At 38.3% G+C, this 13,328-nt stretch overlaps 1 protein-coding gene across 1 annotated transcript in view; it reads left to right on the forward strand.

Moving 5' to 3' along the window:
* TTC8 (tetratricopeptide repeat domain 8) overlaps positions 1–13,328 on the forward strand; it is a 47,002-nt gene that overhangs the window by 31,387 nt on the left and 2,287 nt on the right. The window contains exons 10-13 of the mRNA XM_003408812.4: positions 6,842–6,981; positions 8,523–8,697; positions 9,397–9,519; positions 12,566–12,649. Of these exons, the coding sequence (XP_003408860.2) occupies positions 6,842–6,981; positions 8,523–8,697; positions 9,397–9,519; positions 12,566–12,649 (522 nt within the window). The remainder of the gene's footprint in view (positions 1–6,841; positions 6,982–8,522; positions 8,698–9,396; positions 9,520–12,565; positions 12,650–13,328) is intronic.

Below are 13,328 nucleotides of genomic sequence, written 5' to 3' on the forward strand. Positions count from 1 at the left end.
CTCTTCCTTTATTTATCGCTTTCATCTTGGTATTGTATCTTTTAAATGTTTCCTGTTTTACAGTGAACGTTATTGTGCTGCCTATTGTTCATTGCTTGTTTTGTGCAGAAACTTGTTTAAAATAATTTATGCTGGCTAAATTTCTTTGGTTGTGGTTTTTATTTTTCTTGAGGCCTTTCTTTTATCCATGTAGAAGATGGATCTTTATCTGAGCTGTTCTGGTTGAAATTAGAAACCTTACCCTAGGAAGTATTATTCTAGTGGTTCTTGAACTTTACAGTGTATGCACAGTGCCCAGGAAGTTTGTTAGAAGTACAATCCCTACACTACCTGCTGAACCACAAGTCCTGGAAGGTGGAGCTTAGCCATTTGTATTTTGAACAAACTCTCTAGGTGGTTCGTATGCATAACAAAATTTGAGAAGCACTGCAGCATTCACTTTCTTAAGTTATTTTGCAATTTATTTTTTAATAAGTAAAACTTTAATTATAGTCAGTATTTTGTGAATTGGTTCAAAAATTACCACTGTAAAAATAACTTAAATGATACTAAGGTTATTTATATACTTGAAATGATACTTATATACTTGAAAATGTTATTTTAAGTCTACATTAATAATACTAGAGCTATTATAATTTAAACAATACTGATGCAGGAACAGATTAAAGGACCAAAATAGAATCCACATATGGTCAGACATATGAAAATTTAGGGTGTGATTAAGATTACCTGTTAAACCAATTGGATTAAAAAAAAAATTATATTGCCGCAAAAGACCTCTTTAAAATCTTAAAAGTCAAAGATGTCACTTTGACGACTAGGGTACACCTGACACAAGCTGTGGTCTTTTCAGTCGCAATGTATGCATGCGAAAGGTGGACAATGAAAAAGGAAAACCAAAAAAAAATGGACTCATTTGAATTATGGTGTTGGTGAAGAATATTGAATATACCGTGGGCTGCCAGAAGAATGAACAAACCTGTTTTGGAGGAAGTGGAGCTCCTTAAGAGTGAGGATGGTAAGACTTTGTTTTGCTTACTTTGGACCATGTTATCAAGAGGTACCAATCCCTGGAGAAGGACATCATGCTTCATAGAGGGTCAGCAAAAAAGTGGAAGACCCTCAATGAGATGAATTGATGCAGTGGCTGCAACAACGGGCTCAAACATAGCAACGATTGTGAGGATGACGCAGGACCTGGCAATGTTTTGTTCCGTTATACGTAGGGTCGCTATGAGTCAGAGCAGACTCAGTGGCACCTGACAGCAACAACAAAGCGTATGTAACAAACTTTGCTGTTTTAACAGTTTTTAAGACTGCAATTCAGTGGCATTAATTACACTCACAATGTTGTACAACTGTCACCACTATTTATTTCTAAAACTTCTTCATTACCTCAGACAGGCGGGAGGGATGGGGAGTTACTGCTGTTTGGACCGCAAAAGTTTTGGAGCCAGAAAGAGGGAAGGGAGGCGTGAGCCAGGTGGAGCCAGAGCGTGGGGCACCCCAGGTTCCAGACTGGAGTTAAATATCCTGGGTACGCCACTCTTCCCTCTGTGCAACCTGGACGAGCTGTGTGCAGTGAGGGTGTGTGGATCCATGGGGTTGCTAATGCACAAAACAGCAGGATAGTAGATTTTTTACTATTGTTGTAAATGTGAAATGAGGGATTAGGAGATAGTAATGAGTAGTAGGAATATTAGATTATTTAATAAATAGATAAAAAGTAGAGCTGGATGATTTCTTTCACTAAAAGAATATATTACTGCCAGATGACTCAGAGACTTAAATAAAATCATGAAAGTTCCAGAAGAAACACAGACAAATTATCTGTATAAACTTAGACACAAAGCATGACACAAAGTCAGAAATTGCTGATGGAGAAAGTTGATAAGTTGGAGTATGTAAAAGTTAAACTGTTGTATGCAGGACAGAAGCCCTGTTGGTGCAGTGGTTAAGAGTTTGGCTGCTAACCAAAAGGTCAGCAGTTTGCATCCACAGCCGCCCCTTGAAAAACCTATGAGGCAGTTCTGCTCTGTCCTACAGGGTCACTGTGAGTTGGAATCAACTTAATGGCAAAGGGTTTGGGTTTTTTGTATGCAAAACATACATGAATGCAAGGACATCATACATAAAGAAAGCAAGAGGTCATTAAAAAGATAGGAAAGAAAGAAAAGACCAAAATGGGTGTCAGAAGAGACTTTGAAACTTGCTCTTGCACATTGAAAAGCTAAAGCAAATGGAAGAAATGATGAAGTAAAAGAGCTAACAAAAGATTTCAATGGGCAGCTCGAGAAGACAAAATATTACAATGAAATGTGCAAAGACTTGGAGTTAGAAAACCAAAAGGGAGGAACACGATCAGCATTTCTCAAGCAGAAAGAACAGAAGAAAAAATTCAAGCCATGAGTTACTATATTGAAGGGTTCTATGGGCAAAATATTGAACAATGCAGGAAGCATCAAAAGAAGATGGAAAGAATACGCAGAATCACTGTACCAGAAAGAACTGGTCGACATTCAGCCATTTCGGTAGGTAACATATGATCAAGAACCAGTGGTACTGAAGGAAGAGAGATCCAAGCTGCACTGAAGGCATTGGTGCAAAACAGGGCTCCAGGAATTGATGGAATACCAATTAAGATGTTTCAACAAACAAATGTAGCACTGGAAACGCTCACTCGTCTATGCCGAGAAATTTGGAAGACAGCTACCTGGACAACCGACTGGAAGAGATCCATATTTGTACCCATTCCAAAGAAAAGTGATCCAACAAAATGCAGAAATTGTCAAACAATATCACACACAAGTAATTTTGCTCAAGATCATTCAAAAGTGGTGGTAGTGGTACATCAATAGGGAAATGCCAGAAATTCAAGCCAGATTCAGAAGAGGACATGGAACAAGATATATCATTGCTGATGTCAGATGGATCCTGCCTGAAAGTAGAGAATACCAGAATGTTGTTTACCTGTGTTTTATTGACTATGCCAAGGCCTTTGACTGTGTGGATCATAACAAATTATGGATAACATTGTGAAGAATAGAAATTCCAGAACACTTAATTGTGTTCATGAGGAACCTGTACTTAGACCAAGAAGCAGTCATTCGAACAGAACAAGGGGATACTGTGTGGTTTAAAGTTAAGAAAGGTGTGCTTTAGGGTTTAATCCTTCCACCATACTTATTCAATCTTTATGCTGAGCAAATAATCCAAGAAGCTGGACTATGTGAAGAATGGGGCATCAGGACTGGAGGAAGACTCATTAACAACCTGCAGTATGCACATGACACAACCTTGCTTGCTGAAAGTGAAGAGGACTTGAAGCACTTACTGATGAAGATCAAAGACCACAGCCTTCAGTATGGATTACACCTCAACATGAAGAAAACAAAAATCTTCACAACTGGACAAATAAGCAACATCATGATAAATGGAGAAAATATTGAAGTGTAAAGGATTTCATTTTACTTGGCTCCACAATCAACACCCATGGGAGCAGCAATCAGGAAATCAAAGGACACATTGCACTGGGTAAATCTGCTTCAAAAGACCTCGTTAAAAAGTGTTAGAAAGCGAAGATGTCACTTTAAGGACTAAGATGTTTTCAGTCGCCTCATATGCATGTGAAAGCTGGACAGCAAATAAGGAAGATCAAGGAAAAATTGATGCCTTTGAATTGTGGTATTGGAAAAAATTTTGAATATACTATGGACTGCAAGAAGAATGAACAAAACTGTCTTGGAAGAAGTACAACCAAAATGTTCCTTAGAAGCAAGGATGGTAAGCTTTAGTCTCACATACTTTGGATACGTTATCAGGAGGGACCAGGCCCTGGAGAAGGACATCATGCTTGGTAAAGTAGAGGGTCAGCGAAAAAGAGAAAGACCCTGAATGAGATAGATTGATACAGTGGCTGCACAGTGGACTCAAGCATAACAACAATTATGAGAATGGCACAGGACCGGTCAGTTTTTCGTCCTGTTGTACGTAGGGTCACTGTGAGTTGGAACTGACTTGATGGCACCTAACAACAACAACAAGATAGACGATTGGATTTAATGTATGAAAAACTCAGTGATATATCAGATTCATGTAGCAACTAATCTTTAAGAAATTACCTCTTCTGAATTTTGGGGTAGCACTAAAGAACAGTAGTGACAGTTACCTGAAAAGGCTGTTAAAATGCTCCTCCCTTTTCCAACTGCATATCTGTGAGACAGAGATACTATATTGTCTGTATGATACAAAATCTTACAATTGAATACAGAAGCAAACATGAGACTTCGTTTGTCTTCTGTGAAACCAGACATTAAAAGAGTTTCACAAAAATGTAATGCAAGCCACTTTTCCCACTATTATTTTTCAAGTATAGTTATTTTTTTAATAAGAATGTTATTTCTGTTAACCTATAATAGGTTTATTGCATGTTATTTGTTACACGTTTTTTAGGATTAATTAATGTTTCAAATATTAAATAAAAATTAAAAAGTTTTGTTTTCTAACATGGTAAATACCAATAGATACATCCTATAGAAACAAAACTTCCTGGGAGTCCCCAGCAGTTTTTAAGAGTTTTAAAAGGTTCCTAAGACCAAAAAGTTTGAGAACCACTATTGTAGTGGAAGAGTCCCCCACAAGGAAACAGGACGTTAAAGAAAATGTTTACGAGTCAATTTAATTCTTGCTTATTACTTTTTTAATATCCAAAATCACTAGATTTTGTGTTAAGAAAAGATATGTCTTGATCCCAAGGAAATTAACAATGTTTCGTGGATTCTGAAAACATTTTTTTTTTTTTTTTTGCATTTTAGTATCTCTGAAATTGGGGCACATCTTGCAATAGATGGCATCTTTTGATCACTGTGGCCAGGTAGCAGTTGTCAGGTAGTTGTCACCATCTGCTCCTGGTGGCATGGCTGGACAAACTGCAGTGTTTAAATGTTTCAGTCAACTAACCACTTAAGGACCATTTGAAGGAGGAAGACTGCCTGAGCCCTGGTTGTGTCTGAAAGCTTTCTTTGACAACTGCTAGTAACATCAAGGAGTCCTGGTGGCGCACAGGTTAAGAGCTCAGGCTGCTAACCAAAAAACTGGCAGTTTGAATCCACCGTCTGCTTCTTGGAAACCCTATGGGGCAGTTCTGCTCTGTCCTATAAGGGTCGCTATAAATTGGAATTGACTCAGTGGCAATAAGTTTGGTTTTTGGTTAGTAAGATCAAAAAAGCACAGGTGTCGACACTGCATGATGACTGTCAGTGGCTCTGGAGAAAATTCTGAAGAGAATAGTGGCGTATGCACGTAAGAAACACACCGCATCACCAATGCATATAATGATACTGTGTGGAAAAACTTGGATGTCGATGACTGAGTCAGAGAGTGATTGAGAAGTACTGGACTCTGCATGTGAGGAAGTTTTAGGAATACTATATCCAATTTGCCTTGCTTGTATTTTACTTTATAAAAAAGCATGCAAAAGGGTGATCTTTGATAAAATCTATGTCAGAGTAAGTCTAAATAAGTCTGTTAAAAAAACCAAACCAAACCCATTGCCATCGAGTCGATTGCCACTCATAGCGACTTTATAGGACAGAGTAGAACTGTACCATATGGTTTCCAGAGAACGCCTGGTGGATTTGAACTGCCAACCTTTTGGTTAGCAGCTGTACCTCTTAACCGCTACGCCACCAGGGTTTCCAACAAGTCTGTTGGTAAGTGTAAAGTAGAAATTGTACATTGTAAGAAAGTACTATGTGACGCTTCTTATAATCGATGGAATCTCTTAGATACAATAAAATATTTTGTGATTAAAATCTTTTAAAAAAATAGGTCCTCAGGAAAACAAATGAGTCCTTCACACAATAAATATTTACTTGAGAGGCAGAGAGAACTGTGTGAAGTGAGAGTGCTAGGGGAATCTTCATGAAGGGTATGGAGTTTGAAGTAGGCCTTGAAGATGGGTTTGAGAGATAGAACATTCATTAATAATGATAAACACATTTGTTTATGATTATCAGTATTTTGGAAGGAGTATTTAATAACTGTGGAAGATTTCTTTAGTCTTTAATTTTGCGTGTATTTCTGAACTTAGTCTGGGTTGCCGGCATCTTTTTCCCAGACTCCTAGTCTCCCTGCTACCCTTCCTCCCCACTTTGGGAAATCCTGCAGATAGCACTTCAGAAATGTAAACGTGACTATGTTAATCCCTGCTCTTACTCCTATGATGACTTTCCTTCAATTTAGAAAAAAGTTTGAATTCTTTACCATGGCCGACAAAGCCCCTGGCTGCCTCTCTGGTTTCCTTTCAGACCACTCTCCCTCTTCCCAGCCTCACTCACCTGTGTGGTTCTTGATACGTGTTGAGCGTCTTCCCATCTCAGCCTTGTACATTTGCTTTCCCCTTTGCCTATTACGATACATGCAATAAATGAATTCTCTCCCCCCAGATCTTCTCAGGTCTTGATGCCTTACTTCATTCAGGTCTCTGTTCAAATGGTACCTCCTCCGAAGTGATTCATTCGATGACCCCATCTAAAGCAGCACCTCCCTCTCTTTCTGTCTTCTTATCCTGCTCTGTTTCTCTTCACAGCACATATTCTTCCTGACATTATGTTACATATTTGTTCATCTCTTTGGCTCCCCTACCAGATGTCACCTCATGAGGACAGTGACTTTATCTTATTGTTCATCTTGTGTCCCCAAGGCCTAGAACAGAGCCTGACGCATGGTAGGCTCTCAACAAATATTTGCTGAATGAATGAACTTATATCAGTCAGAAAAAAATAATTTCTTGGCCAATCTGAGTAATAAAGTATTACTCTTCTGTCTTTTTGGAGAACAGGAAATGAACAATATGTCATCAGCAGCTGAATACTACAAAGAAGTTTTGAAACAAGACAATACTCACGTGGAAGCCATTGCATGTGTTGGAAGCAACCACTTTTATTCTGATCAACCAGAAGTAGCTCTCCGGTTTTACAGGTGTGCTTTAAATGTAATTTGTAGAACTGCTCTTCTGTGAAATATTGGAGTAACAATAATAAGATGAATGAAACAGTAGAGTAACAATGTATAGGCCATGTCTATATGAAACAAAAAATTCAAACACCAGATGTTGTATGAGCATTAAAGTAACAGCCAATAATTTGGAAGCACACAGATGTTTAGCATCCAGCAGAAACACACCTGGATAATGAACTGACTTCTTAACAACATATTGTATGAAATAGCCATTTTGTCATCAACCAGTAACAGCTTAATAGTTACTTGAAACACTTCTCATCATTACTGACTCCGTTAATACCATTAAACATAAGGCCACAGAGCTGGAAGAATGAAGAGATTTGCAAAAAACAGTTGGCCTGTGTTCAGAGCCTTGATGAAGACTTGAAACAGGATTACCTGTTTTAGGAAGCATTGTCAACTGTTGTCCAAATATTTTTTCAAAGTCTAAGTAAATTATGATCACTGGTTGCCCCTTGAGCACATTTTTTTTTCTTAATCCTGCATACGGTTTCTAATTAATTTTTAAATTATGATTCTCTCTCCAGCCCTTGGGTAACATACAAGAAGACAACTGGCAGCTGACAAGAGTTCTTTCCAAATATATGTTGGAAACGTAAAATATAGTAATATGAATGCTATCCTTTGTACATGTAGCTTGACTCTACCCTCCTGCCCCCACAGGGGGTAATGAGTTTCTCAGGGCAGCTGGGGTAGATTTTCATTTGCTTATTTGAGCTCCCTCATGCTTTGCCTTTTGAGCTTAATGGTGCATAGATGCAAAATAGGGTTATTGAGCTACAGTGTGAAAGCTAAGTGGATACCATAAGGATCCAACTGATGGTCTTATCTTCCTTGATGGAAGTTCCTTGGATGTCAGTAAAAAACCCTAGACATAGCTAAACCACAACATACAGATAAACAAAAACATGATCCAACTCAGATGAAAACTTAGAGGTAAAAATGCTAAATACAGTCCTAAAATTAGAATAGAGATGGATTGACACAGTGGCTGCACCAGTGGGCTCAAGCATAACAAGGGGTGTGAGCATGGCACAGGACTGGGTGGTGTTTTGCTCTGTGATACGTAGGGTCATTATGAGTCGTAACTGATTCAACGGCACTTAACAACAAAATTAGAATGGAAGGTGTTAGGAATTTTCCTATGCGCACCAGAGATGTATAAAGCTAAAATGTGTGGGTTTTACTTTCTGAGACTATTTCTTAATTTGGTTCTCTAACAAAGCTTTTGGAGAAAAAAAACTTGCCGTAAGTTTTTTTCTGACCTTACCGCTGGACATATTTCCCGCGACTAGTGCCATTGCAAAAGGCATACTTTTGTAGTCCCTTAAAAATTTTTTTTTTACTATTTACTGTATAACATTTTCTGTTTATATTTTATGGAAGTGTTAAAAATTATAAAATGAATTCATTTCTAACTTTGTAAAAGAGATATATATATATGTCTTAAAATTTGAAGACTTTCTGACACCAAAATTTGTGTACGCTTTTTCACAAAGACGGCTCCTGCAGATGGGTGTTTATAACTGCCAGCTTTTTAACAATCTGGGGCTCTGCTGCTTCTATGCCCAGCAGTATGATATGACTCTGACCTCATTTGAACGTGCCCTTTCTCTGGCCGAAAATGAAGAAGAGACAGCTGATGTCTGGTACAATTTGGGACACGTAGCTGTGGTATGTTGTTTCTCTAATGTAATTTCTTTTATGGAACAGGTAGCTGTAAGTTAGTTTGAAGAGATTTTCAAGTGTTGTAAATTCAGGTTTGATTACAGTCACATGTAGCAATTTAGAGGTTTCTGGCAGTCATCATAATTCATTTTATATTCCCAAGTTAAATCTTCTTAGAATTCACACCTGACTCCTATGAGTCAGTACTTCTTGCTTTCCCTTTGGTAGAGTAAAAGGTGTATAGTCGACCCAAAAAGCCAGATTTGAATTTGCCGAGCACTATGCTGAATCCGTGCAAATGAAGTGATGTGCAGACATACCTGGCTGTAGCCTTCTGCCATTTCACAGTTCCTCACTCTCTCCATTACTCATTTTTTGAGCCTTGTTCACCTTGCATCTTGTCATTAGTCCCTAAATAATATGGAATAACAACTATTTACTTAGCATTTACATTGTACCAGGTATTATAAGTAATCTAGAGATTATTTGAAGTATATGGGATGATGTATGTAGATTATATGCAAATACTTTGCCATTTTATATAAGGTAACTTGAGCATCCTTGAATTTTGGTATCTACGGGGGTGGGGGTCCTGGAACCAATCTCCCGCACATACCGAGGGACGACTCTCTGAAGAAAGATGGGAGGAGATGGCAGGAGGAAGAGTATGATTCATGTGTGTGAATACGTGCTTGTCTTTTGTAGGGAATAGGAGATATGAATTTGGCCCATCAGTGCTTCAGGCTGGCTCTGGTCAACAACAACAACCACGCCGAGGCCTACAACAACCTGGCCGTGCTGGAAATGCGGAAGGGCCATGTGGAACAGGTCAGTGAGCTGCTGAAAGACAGAGGACTGTTTGCTTTCTTCAGAGAAAAGCTATCATGTGTGACTGTTATTATATGCTATAATTTGAAAATAAACTCTAGAGTCTGACAGGCCTGCGTTTGAATCTCAGCCCAGTCACTTCCTAGCTATGTGACCTTGGACAAGTTACTTAACTTTCTGAGTCCAAAATAGAATACTTGATTTTGTTACGACAAATCTGCTCTTCCCCAGTCTTCCCTATCTTATTAAACTGTCCTATCATTCACTGCCTTCCATCCACCATCTGGTTGCTCAAGCCAAAGGCGTAGGAGCCACTCTTGAAGCCTTTCTCTTTCTACTGCCTTTCCCCTCTCTCCCCTCCTCCTTCATCATCCACCCATTAAATTTTTTTTATTCTGACTCGTAGTGACCCTATGGGACAGAGCAGAACTGTCCCATAGCGTTTCTAAGGCTATAGTCTTTATAGAAGCAGACTGCCACATCTTTCTCTTGCAGAGCTACTGGTGAGTTCAAATCGCTGACCTTCCTGTTTTCAGCTGAGCTCTTGAACCACTGTGACACCAGGACTCCTTCCATCATCCACAAGCCCTGTCAGTTCTACCTCCAAGCCAGGCCTTGAACATGGCCACTTTTCTCCGCTCTCACCACCCCTCCGCAGACCGCTATCGTCTCTTGCCTGGGCTACTACAAGAGCCTCCTAGCTGGTCCTTCTGTTTCCACTTCTGCCGCCTATAATACATCCCCACAGAGCAGCCAGAGGGCTTATTTTAAGTAAGATTTTCTTATTACCACTTTGCTTAATATCCTCTGATGGCTTCTCTTTACACTTGGAATAAAATCTGGACTTCAGACATAGCCTACAGGCCCCACGTCATCTGGCCTCTGTTCCCGCTCAGACCACATCTTCTGCCGCCCCTTTCCCACTTCCAGGCACTGTAGCTGCTTTGCTGTTCCACAGATATTTGATCCGCATTCTTACTTCAGGGCCTTTGGAGTGTTCTTCCTTCAGATCTTACAAAAGTTTCTGTTTGTCATTCAGATTTCAGCTTAAATGCCACCTCCTCAGAAAGGCCATCTCAAACATCAGTCCAAAGGAGCCCTCAGATGCTGTTACACCTCCCAGAATTTTTATTCACAGTTCTTATCATTTTATCAGATATTTTTATTTGTAGAATTTGTAATGTCAACCGGGGAACACCAAAAAAACCAAACCCAGTGCCGTCGAGTCGATTCCAACTCATAGCGACCCTACAGGACAGAGTAGAACTGCCCCATAGAGTTTCCAAGGAGCGCCTGGTGGATTCAAACTGCCAACCCTTTGGTTAGCAGCCGTAGCACTTAACCACTATGCCACCAGGGTTTCCTAACTGTGTGAAAGCAGGAACATTACCTGTATTAACAACTGGTATATTCTCAGCATCAAAAACAGTGCGTAGCACGTGGGATGTGCTCAGTGAATATTTGTGGAATGAATTCAGGATGCATAAAATAGGGTAATAACAGTACTAACCTAATGATGTTTTTATGAGGACTGCTGGCTTAGTAAAGCATAGAATTGAGCATGTGGTAGGTGCTTGATAAATTGCATTATTACTATATATAACAAAAAGTTTAAAATGCTAAATATAGTTATACAATATTAATGATAATCAAAGGTAGATATTATTATTATTTTAGATATTATTACATTCCCCAGTTTAGAGATGAAGAAACTGAGACTTAGGGAAGTTACCATATTTTCATGCAAATAACACACTCCTACGTTTGTTTGCCAACCTCGCCCTCCCCGACCAGGTATTTTCATAAGTGCGCTCTGCTGATTTTTTTATTGCAACATGTTAAAAAAAAAAAAAAACCCAGCGTAGCTGCGCTTATGAAAATACCTTACGGGGGAGGAAAACGTAGAAGCCACGCATTATTTGCGTAAAATGCAGTAATGACTCTATCCAAGGTCACAGACATAGTGAGCAGCAAGCTAGGAATTTAATCTCTAGCCTGGTCTCTTAAGCACAATGATAAACTTTTAACAAAACAAGGAAGAAATGTCATTGGATATTGCCATTATTTCATAGATGTCCCAAAAGTAAATAAGATGGATTTGTATTTTATAAACAAAACCTGTTGTAAAATGGCAACTTGTCGCATGAAACTTGTGCCCTTGTGCATAAGGAACAAGTGCCCTTGTAATTTTCTCTGTTCCCATATTTGTGACTTTCTGTGCCTCCTACTTATCATAGGTTATCTAGTATACAATCAATTTTAAATGTTTTGGTAAAATGTTTCATCATACTAACCTCATTTTATTATTAAAAATCAGTGTCTGCCATCCTATATGAACTGATAGCATTTTGTCTTCTGTGAAAAGCAAAAAAAGGATATGAATTTGTCACAAATAGAGGTTTTGGGTTTGGCTACGAAATGGACGGTTGCCCAGCCCCTGGGAACGCTGAGTTTGTGTTTTTTGAGTACCTTAAAGAAGAGATGGCTTGTCATTTTCAGAAAACCAGTCAGCAGTGTAATAACAAATGTTTGCTTGCTCATCCAGCACAGAAACTTGGGGTTTTGAAAATTAAGATAGTTTTTGGTTGTTACATTAGAAGACAAGTAATTGAGAGCCTAGTAAATCAACCAGCAGCAACAGACACTAGATTCAAAAGGCCTTTTGAAAAAACATTGGGGGGATTATATTTTGATTTGTATGTATATTGAAATCTCAACTTTACAAGAACAGATATTAAAATCTAAACTTTACAGATAACTTTAAATCTTTTTTTTTTTTTTTAAATCTACTCTAAATTTTCCACTCTCACATTTTGTTTTCTCTATCTCTTGAAACATTTTATAATTAACATGATTTGGGAAAGATAGATCGTTAATCATGTATCAGCAAATCTTATTGTATTTCATAATGAATGTGACCTGTATTTATCACGAGATCGTGCTAATATCCTAGGGAAGGACTCTTGCTCCCTCCCCCCTCAAAAAATCACAAATGGCAGTGCCGATAAGTGTTCATACGAAATGTTTGACTTTTCTTTTTCAACAGGCAAGGGCACTGTTACAAACTGCATCATCTTTAGCACCCCATCTGTATGAGCCGCATTTTAATTTTGCAACAATCTCTGATAAGGTATTCTCTGTCTTTATCAACGTATCATCTAATCTGTTTCTTTTTGTTTCTTGATTTAAAGACAAAGTACAGATAAGTAAGGAAACTCTAACCTTAGCTTCCTGAAAGAAAGGATTTTTAAAACATTTATTTTATGCACAGGTCTCACTTAAAGAAACAGTTTAATAAACTTTAAAGAAATTTATTATTGGATATTGACTAAACTTAATACCATTATCAGTTGACTCATTTTGTGTGCTTTACAATATGCCATTTAGTTATTAATGAAGTCCTTATTGGGTAACTCCTGATTTGGGGGGGACAGAGCAATTGGTTTTTATGGCAAGGAAATCTGGTACAGTATTTGTACATTATATTGCCACCAAGTCTCTAGCACAATTATTGTGAAATTAGGAATATTAGTGAAAGGTACTTTAGCTAGGAGCAGTATGGAAGAGGTGCAACTATTAATCCTGTGTTGCAAGTCAATTAATATCCAAAGGTGAAAGGAATCGTGTCATTTTTAATAATAAAAAGAAAGCAAGCAAAAGCATCTAATAACTTCAGCCTCATTTTTCTCTCTGCCATTTTTTAGAATTCAAGAGAATATTTGATAGCGAAATCACTGCTCTTATCATATCCAGGCCCTTTTGTCTGGATGTGTTTTGGTTTACGATTTATTTTCTTCTGTCAATATGAA

The sequence above is a fragment of the Loxodonta africana genome, chromosome 10 (assembly GCF_030014295.1).
Source record: "Loxodonta africana isolate mLoxAfr1 chromosome 10, mLoxAfr1.hap2, whole genome shotgun sequence".
Lineage (NCBI taxonomy): Eukaryota > Metazoa > Chordata > Mammalia > Proboscidea > Elephantidae > Loxodonta > Loxodonta africana.